The following is a 19,233-nucleotide window of genomic DNA, read 5'->3' as shown; positions in this document are numbered from 1 at the left end:
CTACAGTTCATTGAGGGAACCATGAATGCCAACATGTAGTGTGACGTACTGAAGCAGAGCATGATCCCCTCCTTTCAGAGACTGGGCCGCAGGGCAGTATTCCAACATGATAACAAGCCCAAACACACCTCCAAGACGACCACTGCCTTGCTAAAGAAGTTGAGGGTAAAGCTGATGGACTGGCCAAGCATGTCTACAGACGTAAAGCCTGTTGAGCATCTGTGGGGCATCCTCAAACGGAAGGTGGAGGAGCGCATTATCTCTAACATCCACCAGCTCTGTGATGTCGTCATGGAGGAGTGAAAGAGGACTCCAATGACAACCTGTGAAGCTCTGGTGATCTCCATGATCAAGAGGGTTCAGGCAGTGCTGAAAACTAATGGTGGCCACACAAAATATTGATACTTTGGGCCCAATTTGGACAATTTCACTTAGGGGTTTACTTATTTTTGTTGCCAGTGGTTTAGACATTAATGGCTGTGTGTTGAGATATTTTGAGGGGACAGCAAATTTAGACTGTTATACAAGCTGTACACTCACTAGTTTACAATGTAGCAAAGTATAATTTCTTCAATATTGTCACATAAAAAGATATAATAATATATTTACAAAAATGGGAGGGGTGTACTCACTTTTGTGAGATACTGTAGGTGTCCTTATGTACTGTGGTCACTTTTCTAGTTTGTTGAGCATGGCAAAGCTAGCATTCATCTTTCACAGAGCTTAGTGCAATCCACTTGTACCTGCTATGGATGCAGCTTGCTCGGCTGTCAATTACAGAGCTTGGCTTGCTCTCTGTGATTGCAGCTCACCCACTTTTCTGATGCTGCTGAAAGGCCCTTTCAGCAACATTATGGAGTTGGGTGGACTGTGGTCACAGAGAAGAATCCAGGCACTGTGACAGCCTAGCTAGCTTTCTATTACAGCTTGCAGTGCCGTTTTTGTAGAGAAATCACATCAGTAATAACAATAATCGGGGCTGATGACAGCTGTTTTTGCCCTACATACTTGGGGCTCACCGGTGGGTCCTCGGGTGCTCTGATGGGCTAGTCCACCCCTGAATCCAATCTAATTTGGTTGTGTATGAACTTTCCACCCATCTGCATTTGCAGATTTATTTCAGTTTAAGTAATGACTAATTTGTGACTAAATGTGTTCTCAATTTGGGTTTAATGCTACCTGAATAGATTTACATTACCGTTTTTGTTACACACACCTGCTACATACAGTCCAGTTTGTAATCTTGTGTATTACTTAATACGTTCTAACCTTTTTTAGAAGCTCAGCCCACTTTTTTATTGATGCTAACTGTCCAACAAATTGCTTGTGATTAAGTCATATTCCTAAATACGTTGAACTGCTTTGTGTTAATTTTGTGCTGCTGTTGTATCTGCTACAATGTAATCCTTGAGATTAAATTAAATGGTCTAGCAATGACTGAACTAAGCTGCTTAACACCATTTAAAGGTAATTACCTACAGGGGATGATTCTTTAGCCAGACACAACTTTCCAAAGAAGTTTCCAACTCCCTATTGGTTATGTCAGTTTACGGCAGAAAACAGCAAGGTTAATGCCAAATAATAATCTCTTCAAATTACAGGTCCTTTGCTTTTTTAATTTGTACGTTTTTTTAATTTGTACTTATATCAGCAAGATCTACTCTAGTAAATAAGATTTAAACAATTTTATAAAAGCTTGATAAACATATCAAGATGGCAAAGATCTTACAGGGGTGTATTTATAAAGCTGTGAATGTAACAATCATCTATTTTTTTGTGGAAGAGTAGTCAAAAACTTCACTGAGTTGGTGTCAGAAACTATTTGCAGTTATGAAAAACACTTACAAGAAGTAGTTTTTGCTAAAGGGGACAATACTAGCTTCTGAGCCTTTACTGAATACATTATTTTAAAGGCAAATGTTCCTTGTGTTTTTATGCAAGTATATCACCTTTACCTGTAGGGACTGAATAAAAATCTAATGTTTGCCTGTTGAAATATGTGGAAAAGGTAACGATTTCCACAAGGTATAATCACTTTTTCTCACAATTGTTGTGTATGTGTATATATACAGTACATAAAAATGCACACAGCGGTTTCTAGGTAGTTATATTTCTAAAGGTGCTACTGACATGAAATTTTCACTACATGTCGATAACAATCCATACATACAAAGAAACCAAAACGTATACGTTCAGAAATTAAGCTATGTGTAGTAAAATGAAATGACACAGGGAAAAAGTATTGAACACATGAAGAAAGGGAAAGAGAAGGATTTCCCCTGGGTGGACCTTTAAGGCACCAAATAGTATCAATTTGTACAAGTATAGAAAGTATTGTAGTAACAATAGAGTTTTTTATTTATAATTAAAAATGATTAAAAATACAATTAAACACGAAATATTGATTTATCTAGACAAAATCATCAGCTGATGTCACCGTACTGAAAGAACCTTTTTATCCCCGAGGAGATATCTCTCCTCGGGGATGACAGCCATAATACCAAGTCTGCTCTTTAGACTTTCTATTTGCTTTATTTGAAGCCCACATGCCTTGAGATAGCAACAACACCGGCACAGTCTTTCATGTTATGTATCCACATTTTTAACATTACACAATTAAATATTGAAAATCATCATAGTTCAATACTATGTAAGTAGACTCTTGAAATGTTTGGTGTCTTTTGTACCATGATTACAATTCTCTACTTGTGAAATTGACTGTATTTGTTTTCAATTATGCTATAGATAAATTTCTCTTTTTCACGTATCCCTGAAGAAGGATTTAATTGTACCCCGAAACGCGTTGGGTGTAAGGAGGTTCTTTCAGTACGGTGACATTAGCTGATGATTTTGTCTAGATAAATCAATATTTAATGTTTAATTGTATTTTTAATCATGTTTAATTATAAATAAAAAACTATTTTGTTACTACAATACTTTCTATACTTGTACAAATTGATGTTATTTGGTGCCTTAAAAGTCCACCCAGGGGAAATACTTCTCTTTCTTGATTACTGGATGTGGCACGCTATAAGCATAGATTTGCCATTTGCGCCCTTTTTCTCTATACATGAAGAAAGGGAGGTGCAAAAAGGCATGGAAAGCCAAGACACCAGCTGAAATCTATCAGTAATTAGAAAGAAATCCTGCCCCTTGTCAGTGCAAATTAATATCAGCTGGTTCAATCTCAACTGATGGCCTATAAAAAGGTGTCTCATTACCAAGGTGTCACAAAAGAAACATCCCATGAAGGGTAAAAGCAGTGAGCTCTCTTAAGACCTTTGCAACCTTATTGTTGCAAAACATACTGATAGCATTGGTTACAGAAGGATTTCTAAACTTCTGAATGTTCCAGTGAGCACTGTTGGGGCCATTATCCGGAAGTGGAAAGAACATAATTTCACCATAAACTGGCCATGACCAGGTGCTCCTCACAAGACTTCTGACAGATGAGTGAAAAGATGTATCATGCCGCGTACACACGAGCGGACTTTACGGCAGAGTTGGTCCGGCGGACCAGACACCATCGGACAATTCGATCGTGTGTGGGCTCCAGCGGACTTTTTTTCCCCAAAAGTTCGACAGACCTAGAAATGAAACATGTTTCTAATCTTTACGACGGACTCGGGTCCGGTCTAAAAGTCTACTCGTCTGTATGCTAGTCCGACGGACAAAAACCGATGCTAGGGCAGCTATTGGCTACTGGCCGTGAACTTCCTTATTTTAGTCCGGTCGTACGTCATCACGTACAATCCGTCAGACTTTGGTTGATCGTGTGCAGGCAAGTCTGTTCATTGGAAAGTCCATCGTAAAGTCCGTCGAAAAGTCCACCGGACCTAGTCCATCAAAAAGTCCGCCCGTGTGTACGCGGCATTAGAAGAGTTGTCTAAGAGCCAAGGACCACTTGTTGAGAGCTTCAGAAAGACCTGGAATTAGCAGGTACAATTGTTACAAAGAAAGCAAGTAATGCACTCAACGGACATGGCCTGTATGCACGCTCACCATGCAAGACTCCATTGCTGAAGAAAAAGCATATTGAAGCTCATTTAATCTTTGTTGCACAACATTTAGACAAGCCTGTGAAATACTGGGAGAATATAGTCTGGTCAGAGGAAATTAAAATTAAGCTCTTTGGATTCCATAATACACAACATGTTTGGAGGTCAAATGGCACTGCCCATCACCCCAAAAACACCCCAATACCAACAGTGAAGTTTGGAGGTGGGAACATCATGGTATGGGGCTGTTTTTTAGCAAACGGTACTGGCAAACTTTATTTAATTGAAGGAATGATGAATGGAAAAATGTACCAAGACATTCTTGATAAAAATATGCTGCCATCTACCAGGATGATGAAGATTAAACAAGGGTGAACATTTCAGCAAAACAATGATCCCAAACACAAAGCCAAATTGGTTTCAAAGAATGAAAATAAAGCTGTTAGAATGGCCCAGCCAATCCCCTGACTTGAATCCAATAGAAGATCTATAGAAAGAACTAAAGATCAGAAGATTATAAAAGAAGCCCCCGGAACCTTCAAGATTTGAAGACTGTGTAGAAGAATGGGCCAAAATCAGACCTGAGCAATGCATGCGACTAGTTTCTCCATACAGGAGGATTATTAAACCTAAATTAATTTCTGAACTTATTTGTTTTGGTTTCTTTGTATGTAGGATTGCACGGGTTGTTACCGACATGTGATGAAAATTTACCTTTAGAAATGTATTTACCTAGAAAAACGGTGACATGCTCAATAATTATTTTATCTGCTCTAAATGTCAAAATTACCGTATTTATCGGCGTATAACACGCACGTTTTTCCCCTTAAAATCAGGGGAAAGTCGCAGGTGCGTGTTATACGCCGATCCCCTGCGATCCCGAGCTGTCAAAGTGTCAAAATCGCCGACCGCGATTTGAAAATGGCGCCGCCGGCGCCGAAATACACAGAGCCGGTCCTCGGCTCTTTCCGGCGGCTCTCGTTTACTTTCGGCTCCACTCGTAGTCCCGAGCGGAGCTATCCGAACCTACTCGGATAGCTCCGCTCGGGACTACGAGTGGAACCGAAAGTGAACGAGAGCCGCCGGAAAGAGCCGAGGACCGGCTCTGTGTATTTCGGCGCCGGCGGCGCCATTTTCAAATCGCGGTCGGCGATTTTGAAGCCCACAAAGCAGGGACAGGGGATCGAAGCCTGCACTGGGGACAAGGCTGCACTGGGGAAGGCTGCACTGGGGCAAGGCTGCACTGGGGAAGGCTGCACTGGGGAAGGCTGCACTGAGAAGGCTGCACTGACATGGCTGCACTGACATGGCTGCACTGACATGGCTGCACTGACAAGGCTGCACTGGGGAAGGCTGCACTGACATGGCTGCACTGACAAGGCTACACTGGGGAAGGCTGCACTGACAAGGCTGCACTGGGGAAGGCTGCACTGACATGGCTGCACTGACATGGCTGCACTGACATGGCTGCACTGGGGCAAGGCTGCACTGAGAAGGCTGCAATGATCGGCATTTAAATGTAAGTTTTTTTCCCTTCAACTTCCCTCCTAAAAGTTTTTTTTTCCTTAAAATTCCCTCCTAAATTGGGGTGCGTGTTATACGCCGGTGCGTGTTATACGCCGATAAATACGGTAACCAGCACAGTGTCTCTAGCCAGTCAGCACAAAAAAATTAATAAAACAGTTTGCTGTGCTTAGCTGGAGTGTGTGCTGGGGAATTTATGTGCTACTACACAAGGAGCAATGAAACCCGCTGAGCAGTTATCAATTTTTCAACATTGTTATGTAGTGGGGGCTCATTGCCTAAACTAGTTCAATAAATAAATTCACAAACGTTTACAAGGTCACTCCACTATAAACCATATGTCTAAAAGAATTCTACACTTTATTAATACATTCAAATATTTATTAATACATCCAATCACCCTAAAAGAACATCATGCAACAATACAGTACAAACACACAAGAAAAAATAAATGTGTAAATAAAATATTAGCGTTGGTCTGCTCACAATATCCTAACACTTCCTAAATCTCAACCTCAAAACTATGTGGCTGTTGCATGCCCATAAAAAAGTTTTTTTTTCAGAATCTTGAACTGATTGCATACTACAATGATCTCTACTCTGTAAGGATGGCCAGACAATTTGAAACATTCAAAATAACGTCACTCTATGTTGGACAAAACTTGTTCACAATTGTTTTCAATAAATGTCTCAAACTGCTATTACAAAAACATGAAAGTTCTCTAAACTGGACAACATTTGCTTACATGCATTTTAAACTTCTGTTATTGATGTATATCAAATCACCATAGCAAAGCAAACCATGACACTACCTGCCTAGAGTTTGCATGTTCTGCCTGTGCTTGCGTGGGTTTCCTCCGGGTACTCCGGTTTCCTCCTACAATCCAAAGACATGCTGGTAGGTTAACCGCTTAAGCCCTGGACCATTTTGCTGGCCAAAGACCAGAGCACTTTTTGCGATTCGGCACTGCGTCATTTTAACTGACAATTACTTGGTTGTGCGACGTGGCTCCCAAACAAAATTGATGTCCTTTTTTTCCCCACAAATAGAGCTTTCTTTTGGTGGTATTTGATCACCCCTGCGGTTTTTATTTTTTGCGCTATATACATTTTTTTTCCTCAGTTTAGACCGAGACATATTCTTCTACATATTTTTGGTAAAAAAAATTCGCAATAAACGATTATTGATTGGTTTGCGCAAAAGTTATAGCGTTTACAAAATAGGGGATAGTTTTATGGCATTTTTATTAATAATTTTTTTTTTTTACTAGAAATGGCGGCGATCATCGATTTTTATCATGACTGTGACATTATGGCAGACACATCAGACAATTTTGACACATTTTTGGGACCATTGTCATTTATACAGCAATCAGTGCTATACAAATGCACTGATTCCTGTGTAAATGACACTGGCAGTGAAGGGGTTAACCACTAGGTGGCAGTGTAGGGGTTAAGTGTGCCCTGGGGGCGTATTTCTAACTGTGGGGGGGCGTGGCTGTGTGTGACACATCACTGATCTCTGCTCCAATCACAGGGAGCAGAGATCAGTGACACTGTCACTAGGCAGAACGGGGAGATGCTTGTTTACATTAGCGTCTTCCCATTCTTCCTCCCCGTGAGATGATCGTGGGTATCCCCACAGTGATCAAGTCCGTCTGACTCGCGATCCGACTCACGGAGGCCCCGGCCGGCGCGCACGCAATGGCACGGCGGCATATTTAAAGGGATGTACCTGTACACCCATTTGCCTGTCCGTGCCATTCTGCCGACGTACATCGTCGTGCAACAGTCAGGAAGTGGTTAATTAGATCTAAATTGACCCTAGTATGTATGAATGTGAGTTAGGGACCTTAGATTGTAAGCTCCTCGAGGGCAGGGACTGATGTGAATGTACAACGTACTGTATATGTGAAGCATTGTGTAAATTGACATCGCTATGTGAGTACCTCAAATTATAATAAAGGTCCAGTTAATTGTAGAGCGAATGCCCAGATATTGCACAAAAACCCGGTCAATCTAACTGCAGATAAATTTACGCCTCAGAGGTTTTATCCACTTGTATCCAAGCAGTTGGAATCTGTTTCATCCTGGGTCTAGAAAATATTGACCGTAGCTGAAGCAATAGTGGAAAATACATTTCCACTTGAAACACACAAAATGTGTATTTACACCACAAACTGGGGTGCAATTTTTTGTATATGGAGAGAACAAGGCTTGAATGCTCGGCTGGTGTATTTATATGCCGCAATGTGGAACGGCGTCCATAGCCCGTAGAAGATGTCCCCTTGATGACGAAATGTGTCAGGCAGAGCCTTGTGCAGACATTGCGTACCCGGGACTGAAGGGCCCTTGCTGGCATGGTGATTTGTATATGTGCATATCATTTTAACTTATTGTGAGTGTATTTGCTCATCATAATAAATGCTTTTTTAGTCTTTTTTAACACTATAGAGAAGTGCTTCTTCGTTTTCTTTACATGGATACCCTTATGTGGAATTGTGATTGGTCTGCTCAGTGGTTGACCTGCAGGGAAAAAGATTGTTGGGACTAGAGATCGGCGGCGTTGGAGAGAGTTTTTATGCAGTACATGACTTCTCTTGAGAAAGAGTCATGGGGATCTGGGAAGCAGATACTATACCACAGTTTGGGTGCCGTTTGTTGCTGATGACACGCTTTGGGTGTTGAATTTTACCTTAGGAGCACTACATCATGGATACACTGATTGGGACTTTCTGTGGGCTTTATGTTTATAATTTTATTTTTTTGTTCAATATATTTATGGTGCTCTTGCATGTTTGCAGCTTTAATTTTCACTTTCACATTTGTTTATATTTGCACAAGTGCGCAGTTATAATTTTTTTGTTTATTGTACAGTTTTGTATTGCCATCACATTGCCATATGATTGGAATCGTATAGAGCTGCAAAGCAAAATATATATATGTATACTTGGTAATAGCATTAGCTTTGAAACATACAGTACACGTCTAGTATGAATGGAATAACAGAAACAATCTTGCAGTGTGTAATCCAATATGTCTGTAGTAGCATATGGTCAACTGAATCTGCAGAATCTGGCTGATAAGATGGGTGTTTGTGTCTAGCAGAGAGGGAGAAGAAGTAAGGACAGCCACATGTGAAGAGACACCCCTCTGATGATGCTGTTATGGCAAAATGTGTCAGAATGTGCTGGTAGTTCAATGCTTGGACTGCCTGTCAAGCGTGGCTGCCCTCATTGCTTGCCCCTCACTGCTGGACACGAACCTTCAGATTTTAGGTTTTATTGTGAAAGATTAATTGAACACGGTGAAGTTAGAAGCTAATTGTTTACTACGCACAGCTGCACCAGATTCAGTGTGCACCAGTTTTAGTAAATTTCCTGACGTGTGTATTTCTAATGTTCGTGCCATTTCATATTTACCATGTTGCTTTATTATAGCTGTGTAAGCTTTATAGCTGTGTCTCTTATGCCGTTTTTTTGTTGTGGTTGGGTTTTTGTGTGTGCTCCGGGGGGTGGTTGTATTTTCCTTTGCTGCTGCAGGCTCGGTTGAACAGGGGCTCAAATATATTCTGACACAATGATACAGTTGTGCTCCAAATGAGCACAATGGTAAAGTTGACAAAAGTTGCTTCTCCATTATAATGGGGCAGGCAATTGGTGGTAGTGGTCTACACCACATAACTAAGCAGATAGATCTATTTCAGGTCTCTCTAAGTAAAAGAGAAACTGGCATAGGGTTCTAATTAACAAGGATTGCGTCAGTTTTCAGTATAGAAAAATCACAGGTTGGCAACTTCAGTGCTTACACCCCTACATTCAACTGGTGGTTTTGTGGTATTCACCCTCAAAACAGTTCCATTTTGTTACAGTACCCTCAGGGTTCCCTTCGCATTCATCTATGAGCCTATTCTATTCTGTTAAAGTGCAGTCTGTCAAATCATGTGCTTTTGGCTATGGCGGTTGCAAGCTTAAAGTGGTAGTAAACACTCCCCAATAACACATATCAATCCTCAATAAAAACAGTTCAAATTGATGTATTTACATGTCATTTTACTTGCTCCTTTTGCTTGTAGCAAAGCGCATGCGCATGTTTAACCAGATATATAGCAAACTTTGTGCTGTCAATCCATTAAGATGTATGCCGCAACTGCCATATCCGCATGCACAAGACTACAGAAAGGACTTAGCGAAAGGGCGGAAGTAAATTGCAGGACGGAGTCAGAACTCAATATTTGAAATTACTCTGGCTTATCCCGGGAAGGAAGATTTTAAAATGGCAAAAAAAAGTAAGAAACATAAGAATAGAAGTTAATTTTAATGCTGAATATGTGAGAATGCGTTTATATACTGGATTATTTAAAAAAAAAGAAGGAATGTAGGGGGAGAGTTTACTACCACTTTAAAGTGTTATGCAGTAAAGCGCATGCTTGTTATACTCATTGTGGAACCTAAGGGATTAACCCTCTGCATTATGTAAAGACTGTTTGATCCTGTCTTCTTTGATCCTTTTATTGCCCCCTCCATCTCCTTGGAGGCACTCTGCACATGCTCAGTTTGGTGTGTATTGCTAGAGAGTTTTCTTTTGGGGGGCGAGTGGGGTGCATGTGATCAGCACAGGGCCAGTCAGCACTGTCCAGAAAAATAATCAGGGGTCATGCAGCCTCATAGGACAGTCATAGGAGAATGAAAACTCCTCCTACAAGCTTAAACCAGTGCTCGACTGGACACTGATAGAAGTCACAAGACTGCTATATATTGCTGATGAGAAAAGGTATTTTAGTAGTTTATATTTACTAAAATAATTGCATTTTCATGTTAGGTGTACTGTGGGAGACCAGATATAGTGAATGCAGGGTCCTGGGTTTAGTAACATTTTAAGTGTAGACATGATTTGCTGGGTTCGTACACACAAGTCAAAGACCGTATTTGTACTACTGTGGACAGTTCTGGCTGTTTTTTGATTAAAAAAAGGAAGATTCTCCCCCACCACACCACATCTGTGCCTGCTCAATTCATCTTCTACCCAATGCTAAGATTCTGCTTGGTCAGATGTTTGCCCTAACTGAACCAGAGCTGGTCATTCTTAAGATGTACATTGACAAGAACCCCTCCCTTCGTCCCAGTTTAAACTGCTGGGCCCTCAACAAGGTGACCTGAGATTTGTAATAATGATGAAAATCATTAGTAAGTTAGACTTGTTATAATCTATTAAGAATCTGGGAGGTGGATGCATGGAAGACAGCCTTTCACACCAGGTTATGCCACCTTGAATTCTTGATGATGCCTTTTGGGCTCTGTAATGCCCCTGCAACATTCCATTATTTATTCAATTACCTCAATTCAACTGCCTCTTAAGAAACTTTATCAATGTGCTTCTGGTTGTGTACCTGGGCGAAATCTTAATTTTCACCCATATCAAAACATTTTCGAGTTGGTCTTGAAGTTTGGCATGAAATCTGTAGGCCATTTCAGATCTATTTTTAATTTTCAAGGTACCATTCTCAAACCAACGGTCAAGCTGAAAGAACGGATTAAAACCTGGAACCAAAAGGTTAGGTGCTTTTTTTTTTTGGCAGCTCAGGAAAATTGGGCATCGCTTTATGTACAAAAATGCTCCATGCTCTGTTACTTTTTTTTGCCAACTACAGATTTCATCTGGTTTTGACGAAAATTATTCTTTGGAATCTACCGTTCCTGATGTGCATGATCAGGTTTTTAGCCCTGAACTTGAAGAAGCTTTGGTTATTGTTCGAGACCCAATCCAAAGCCAAACTAGGGTCAGATGGGGAAGGGAGAAACTTTTTTTAAACCAGGTGGATTTGTGTGGCTAATTACAACTAGAGGTTACAGTGTCATTCTAAGAAGTCAGGTCCTAGATTTATTGGCTCAGTCCCTATCCAAAGGCTCATCAATCCAGTTGGCAGCCACGCTCCTGCTTACAGACTCAACCCAATTTTTTGAAGTGTTTTGACTGAAAACAGTATCTTTAGGTCTGTTTCCTGGTAGGTCCTGGTGGATGGCAATGAAGACTTTGAGGTGGATACGATTATAGATTCCAGACAGTTGGCAGGGCATTTTCAATATACAACATGTAGAAAGGGGTTGGCTCAGAGGAGAATTCATGAGAACCTTCAAGTAATGTCCATGTAACTAGACTGATCGGGGCATTCTATCATGCTCATGCAAAGAAATCCAGCCACAAGGGCATTCGAAAGCAAGGTTGCAATACCTCCAAGGTTTGTGTCTGTTCATTGAGGGACCTGGCTCATCCTGTCCACGTGTGGCACTGTGGTTCATGGCCTTTTGGTTATTGCTGGTTGCACGAGTAAGCATAGATATGCGAACATTGAAGTGTGCATATATTAGCTTGATTGGCATATGTCCCTGTGCACCAAGGCCAAGGAGGGTAAACACCTGTGTCTTCTTGTCAGCCTAGTGTGTGAGATTACTGTTGTTTTGCTTTGCTTGTTACTGACCTGGATTGTTTGACTCTGCTTATGTTTCCTGCCTGCCACCTGCCTTGATCTATACCAGGACACTGACTGTTCTCTTGCCTGCTGTCTGCCTTAACTTCTTCTTGAACTCTGGTCTTCCTCCATATCGTTACCTTGTCTCCACAGTGCAGTCACATTGTTCCTGTGACTCCTTGGCAGGGCAATTCTTGGGGCTATGACCTGGTGTCATCTTGCAAAATTAGCCCGGGCTCACTAGGGTCACCAATCCTTTACTCCTTGTGAGGTGTTACGGATAAGACCAAATTGTCACTTAGACTCCATGCCTCGGGGTGAGTCATGTCACCTGCCAAGGGTTTGAATCCTACCACATTTGTTCTAAATCAGAGAAAAAAAATTTATTGTAGAAGAAAATATAGATTACAAACATTCAAGTATAGATTACATAGGCAATTATTAGATATTCAGAAGTACATTTTACTCTACATGAAGGATGAACTTATTTGCATAGAGTCTACACTTTCCAAACAGTGGTGAGTACAATAAGAAACTAAACCTCACGTAAACAGAACACATAACGGTAAAGAAAATAAAAAGGGTTTAAGTCAAAACTCTTCCAGTGCACACATCCAGTGCCTATAAAGTATTCATCCTAATTCTGCCCATTGACTTCTCTACGCTCTGTATAGCCATACAGGGCCCCCTCAAGTTTGGAGTAGCCTGGTAAGTATGAGCTGAGAAGGAGCTACACCATTCTTGCCATATGTTTTTAAATTTCTGAGGAGCATTTCTATGAAGGTACGTATTTTTTTCCCGTATCAGAATATGATTTACCTGCTTTATCCATTACCTACAGGTAGGGGTACGTGGAGACAGCCAGTATCTCGCTATCAGCTTCCTAGCTAAGTACAGCAGCCTGAAGAGCGCTATATGAGTGGACGGACGGTAAAGGTCCTCCATCAGTCCACCCAACAGACACGTAACTGGGTTGAAGTCAAGTTGAACCTGATATATATTATTTATCATTTGAATCACATCTTGCCAATATCTCACCAGTTTGGGGCATCGCCAAAGAATATGAATTAGAGTGCCTTCATGTGCTTGGCACTTCGGGCATATAAGAGAATCCGCTGTACGGTATGCATGATGAAGGACTGGGGGGCCATTAACCAAAATCTGTTCTCATGTAGCTCCATCCCAGGGGCCCACATCCATCTGCCACTTCTCTCTACAAGGTAACAAATCCGGGGCTTGAATATACGACAACAACAGTGCATATATCCTAGATAAAATCCCCTTCTTACCAGAGGTGGAGAAAATATCCTGAAGGAATGTAGAATCTTCAACCTGTAACCTAGATGTCCTACTCTGAACCCTGAGGGCATGACGCAGTTGCATGTACAAATAGTATCTATTAAGGAGTAAGTGGAATTCTATACACAGTTGGTCAAAGGATTTCACTTCTTGCCCCACAAAAAGTTATGATAAGTATTTAATTCCAGCAGTTATCCAGGTTGAACAATTTCCAAGTTTTGCCACTTCTCTGTAGGATCTATTACACTATATAGGTGTACACAGGTGAAAGCCAGTAAGACCCAACCTGCGCTTTAGTTCTATCCATAGTTTTAACAACAACTGTACCGTGGGGCAGTGGGAAGGTAATTCTGGCAGGACCATTTCCAGCTGAGACAAGGCCGAGAACTCCACTAAGGATTGTATCAGTAAGGTTCTTGAGGGGTCCGTCACCATAGGGAGGTCCCAGCCAGTCAAATGCTGCAACTGGGCGGCCATAAAGTATGTGAGAGAATGAGGAACCGCCATCCCTCCCTGATCTTTGGGATATTGTAAGGTAGTCAGTTTGATCCTCGCTACACCATATTTCCAAAGCAATTCCCTGTACTGTGAGTCTATACGGTCAAAACTATATTTTGGGATCCATACGTTTGGGAAACATACAGCAACTGGGGGGCCCAGACCATTTTAATGAGGTTGGCCCTGCCTGTAACAGAAAGGGGCAATCTACACCAACTAGTGCACTTTTGCTTGAATTTTTGCAGGATGGGTTTAGGTTCAGCGCCATATAATCTCCAGCCTCCCTTGCCACAGTAATCCCCAAATACTTAAATGAAGTAACCACATCTACCTGTGAAGTTATTTTAGGGAGAGGGCCAGGTAAAGGATCCAATGGCAATAGCGAAGACTTATGCCAGTTAATGGCAAAGCCTGAATACCTCCCAAATAGTTCAATAAGTCGCATGACAGCTACAAGGGACCCCATGGTATCTCCAAGGTATAACAGGGTGTCATCAGCAAAGAGGGAGAGTTTGTCTACTCTCTCCCCTCTATGGAAGCCCACCACCTCAGTGGGTGCTCTCACCATGGCCGCCAGAGTTTCCAGCGCCAGGGCAAAGAGCAAGGGGGACAGCAGGCATCCCTGCCTAGTCCCTCTATGTAATGGGAAAGCCTCAGATAACACCCCGTTAATGCGCATTTGAGCGCTAGGAGCCATATATAGCAATTGAATCCAGGCAAGAAAGGATTTCCCAATTGTAAATTTGCACAGGACCGCCCATAGGTATCTCCACTTTGGCAGCGTTAAGTGAGAACACTGCCCTATTGCCTGGGTTATCTACCGGTAGCTGTATGCTTAGAAATAGCTATCTGACATTCAATGCTATTGACCGAGCAGGAGTGAAGCCTGATTGGTCAAGGTGTATCAGCCCAGGCACCACCTTTGCCAAGTGTGTGGTTAGGACTCTGGCCAAGAGTTTGATGTCCATGTTTATCAGTGAGATCGGTCTGTAAGAATCAGGCAACAAGGGGTCCTTATGTGGCTTGGGCAACACCACTATGATGGCCTCTCTCATAGAAGCCAGTAATGCACCCCTGCGAACTGCATCATTCAGAGTTGCCAAAAGCGTAGGTAAAAGGGATTCGCTATAGCGTTTATACAACTCCGCGGGCAATCCCCCGGTCCCTGGGGACTTACTGTTAGCCATAGTGGCAACAGCCTCAGTTAGTTCTTCAATGGTGATGGGTTCATTTAGCAGTTTACGATCCTTTGCAGACAGTGTCGGCAAAGTGCACTGATCCAAGACGTGTACAAGCTCATTCTCCATGGGAGTAGCCTTGGATTCATAGCTCCATAAAATAAGTACTGAAAACCCATAAGATTTGACTTACATCCTGTTTTCTGCTGTGCCCGAGAAATCACCACCAGCAAGTGGCCAGTGTTTTCCCCTTCCTCAAAATATTTCTGCTGTGTGAAAAATCGCTTGTTTTCAGCTGTGGTGAAGGTGACCTGTCGGTGCAATGCCTGCGCCGCAAGCCATCCTCTCGCTGAAATAGGCAAGGGATTCATAATATAGTGTTCTTCCGCTTTTTGTGCCTCAGTAAGCACCAAATTTCCCCACTCCCTGGTAGCTGTCTTAATGTTAGAAATCTGTCGGATTATAAGGCCTCGTATGTGCGGCTTAAGAGTGTCCCAAACCACTCCCTGTTCAGCAGAGCCCCTATTGTAGTGAAGAAAGGTTTGAATCTTCACAGGCAGTGGGTCTGCTGCTTGAAAGAGATTAAACCAAAAGGGATTGACTTTCCATAAATTAGTACCGGCGGCTCCCGCAATAGAGATTTGTACTCTCATCAGTGAGTGGTCAGAGATCGTCCTTGGAAAGTTTTCAACCAGGTGCACCATAGACACTGCCTGAGGATTACTCAAGCATGGGTCTATGCGTGATAAACCCCTATGTGAAGCAGAATAACAAATATAACATTTCCCGCCCGGGTGTCTATTCCTCCACACATCATACAACCCTAGTTCTGAAACCAGTCTGGCAAATAAGGTGGAGCCTACCGAAACTGTGGGTACAACCCCCTGTGGTATGAATTTATCTTTGCTTTTATCCAGAAGATTGTTAAAATCTCCCACAGCCCATATGGGTACATTAGAGTGGGAAGCCATAAATTGGGCAAGGTAAATCAGACACTCGGGAGAGAAGGGTGGAGGCATATATACATTAGCTATAATACACCCCTGCAAGTTTACACAGCAAGAATATATATCGGCCTTGGGTATCGACCTGGGATTGTATCAAATGAAAAGGGACATTATTGGAAACAAGAATGCTAACCCCCCAGGAATAGGCGGTATGGATGGAGTGAAACTGTGTTAAAAAGCCTTGGTGTTGAAGCGATGATACAGTGTTAGATTGCAGATGAGTTTCCTGTAAACACACCACTGCATTGAGGAATGGTTTCAGTGCAGTAAACAGTGCCACCCGTTTCACTCCATCGCTCAACCCCCGTACATTCCATGATATCAAATCATATTTAACCGCTATAGTATCCGGTCAGCAGCAATGGCATAGATAGGGAAGGATAGAATCCCACCTTCAAGGCAACTAGAGCATAGCAATACCCAAATATACAAAGCAATAAGGAAGTTAGTAGCAATGGGCCCGAGGCTGTCCCCATATGTGAGAGGAAGCCATGGCAGTTAGGTTCCCGGAGGGACACCACATAGCAGACAGTAGTGTCACATAGATAGGCAGTCTGTGTGGATATGTAAAGATAGTGCAGTGCAGTATACCACATAAAGTTCCAATGTAGTCTTCCATGGGATGGACATGGGCTGGAGGGACTCAAGATTACCTGAACTTGGAGCCACAACCCATATAGAAAAATAAAAAAACAACAACGGGGGGAAAAAAAGAAGAAAAGCATCCTTGAATCCTTGAAGGGAACAAAAACAGTGAGTCCTCGCAGGACAGGTATGCATGGGGGCCCCAACGTCTCTGGCGAAACCAGTAATCCGAAGGAACTTGATGGTCCACTAATAATAGTGGTTGTAACTTAAACAAATTAACATGAGTTCCATAAGATCCAAGGCCTGCAGTGTAAGCAAGGTAGATATCCGCAATCATAAAGCATCTCATCCTAAAGGGGAATGGTTTAGATTTAGGTCACCGCCATCCTTCTCAGAGTAGGTTCCACACGATCCAACCAGTCAGCAACAGCATTCGGGTTATCGAAAAAGTGGGTTTCGTTGTTGGCTGCTACCCTCAGCCTGGACGGGTAGAGCATGGCATAGGTAACATCAAAGCGTTGCAGCCGTTACTTGACTTCTGTAAACTTAACCCTGCGGCATTGTAACTCTGCTGAGAAATCAGGATAAAAAGAGATCTGAGTATTATACAGTTTCATTGCTTCTCCTTTAGTTCTAGCCAGGTGCAGGATAGTATCTCTGTCTTTAAAGTTCAGTAATTTAAACAAGAAGGGTCTTGGTGTTTCGCCTGTGCGGTATGGTCTTGCTGGGACCCTATGGGCCCTCTCCACATAAAATATCTGCGAGAAGGAATGCCTGCCAAATGTTTCTGTCAGCCAGTGCTCGATAAATACCACATGGTTCTTCCCTTCAGCCCCCTCTTGAATTCCCACAGCCCGGACATTGTTACTTCTCAGTCTATTTTCCATGTTTTCTAGATTGGCGGCATGAGCAGAGGTCAGGGATAGCACGTGGTGCACTTCACGCTGTAATGAAGCCATATCATCTTCAACTTCTGCATGTCTTGCCTGACCAAAGTTATTTCAAGTTTCACCCCCTTAATTTCATATGTCAGGGAATGCAAGGTGTGATTGCATGAGGTTACTGCTGCAAAGGTTTCCCAGAGTGTGGGTTCAGGGTCATCTAGGCTCTCCATGTCAGGCTCCTGATTAGTAGCTAAAATGGCTGGGGTACTAACAGTGTCCCACATGGCTGATTCCTCAGGGTCATCTGCTCAGCCTGGTTCTGGGTCTTCCGCATTAAGGATAGTTACCCCCAGTGTGGAGAGCTTGGTAAGTGGTGTAGCAGGAAAAGCAGGATGCACTTTAAGGTTTGCTTTAGCAAACAGTCGCTGTGCAGCTTCCTTAGCCGTGCGGGGCAGCATGGCGCCATCTTGGCCAGCTTGGTCTGACGCTGCTGTCTTATCTTTACCCCTCCTGGACATATCGCCGACAGGCAAGACAGGTACCGGAGAAAGGCTACTAGTTTACTATACCCTCTGAGATGTGCGTTGAAAAGGTACGGTGTCAGGTATGCAGGCAGGATACATCAGGATAGATTTGCAGGAGATATGGCGGAGAGATCAGTCAGCGTGTCCTACGCCACGCCTCCAACACATTTGTTCAGTTTCACTCCAGAACCTTATAGTGAAACACCCTCACAATGCAATACATCGATTCACTGGAATAAGGAGCCTTAGAGGGTAATAGTGTGCTATAATGTGCAAAAATGCTGTGGGTACTTACACACTGTGGCAAGATCTCGAAGGTCTTATGTACTCCATTCTATTTTAAGTCAAAACTCACTACCTTATATTTGAATTTGAATGTACTGACCAATTTGTACAGTATACAAAATATTGAAATTATCAAGCTGGGCATGATTTGCAAATATTTTGTTTGGACACATTGCATTATTTTTTATGTGTTACTTTTTGGTAATGACTAAGATAACTAAATATGCACATATTCTGGACGTAAAGTGAACTGAAAACTGATTTCTAGGAGTTACAGCTTCAGAGAATAAGCTTGGGTAGGTTAGTAAATACAGTAGTTAGCCTTTGTGTCTGTTATTCTCTGTAGTTCTCTCAAAAGTCATATAAGTTGAGGCAGATGTATTCTATGTGCATGGAAAGTGTGTTGTAATTGGTTCATTGCAACTAAAACAAAAAAGGCCCAACTAGAGCGCCAGATTTAAAGTTTTGTTGCTAATGTCACAACCAGCATACAGTAACTGGATGTGATGATTTTGTATACATTTGCAACAAATAGATTACATAGTTTTATGTATGTAACAGAAAGTAAAGACAAAATATTTTCCTCCACAGATCTGCCGGAAAATGAATGGAGTTAGATTTACTTGCTGTAAAAGTGCGAAAGACCGAACTTCTATGTCGGTGACGCTGGAGCAGTGCTCAATCTTGAGAGACGAACATGATCTTCACAAAGACTTCTTTGTCCGGGCTCTTGACTGCATGAGAAGGTATGTACAGCATGTGTAGTAGTTTGAACATCTTTGTTTGTATTCACATTGATGCCTTCAGTCAGTCCCAGGAGGACATTTTTGCTACCCTCTATTAAGTCTTAAAGAATGCTGTAGAATTAGGGAGATTTCCTTTCACTTCCCATCCTGTAGACTCAACAGGAAGTAAGAGGATATCATTAGAATGTGAGAGAAACTCTCTCTTAGTTGTCACGGGAACAAGTGTCCCCAAT

General features: G+C 42.2%; 1 protein-coding gene across 6 annotated transcripts in view; it reads left to right on the top strand.

The window, feature by feature from the left end:
* INPP4B (inositol polyphosphate-4-phosphatase type II B) overlaps positions 1 to 19,233 on the top strand; it is a 936,630-nt gene that overhangs the window by 894,113 nt on the left and 23,284 nt on the right. For all 6 annotated transcript variants that reach the window (XM_073604287.1, XM_073604305.1, XM_073604278.1 and 3 more), the window contains one exon: positions 18,846 to 19,000. In XM_073604287.1, the coding sequence (XP_073460388.1) occupies positions 18,846 to 19,000 (155 nt within the window). The remainder of the gene's footprint in view (positions 1 to 18,845; positions 19,001 to 19,233) is intronic.

Source organism: Aquarana catesbeiana, linkage group LG01 (assembly GCF_042186555.1).
Source record: "Aquarana catesbeiana isolate 2022-GZ linkage group LG01, ASM4218655v1, whole genome shotgun sequence".
Lineage (NCBI taxonomy): Eukaryota > Metazoa > Chordata > Amphibia > Anura > Ranidae > Aquarana > Aquarana catesbeiana.
This window is presented reverse-complemented; position numbering and strand designations above follow the sequence as displayed.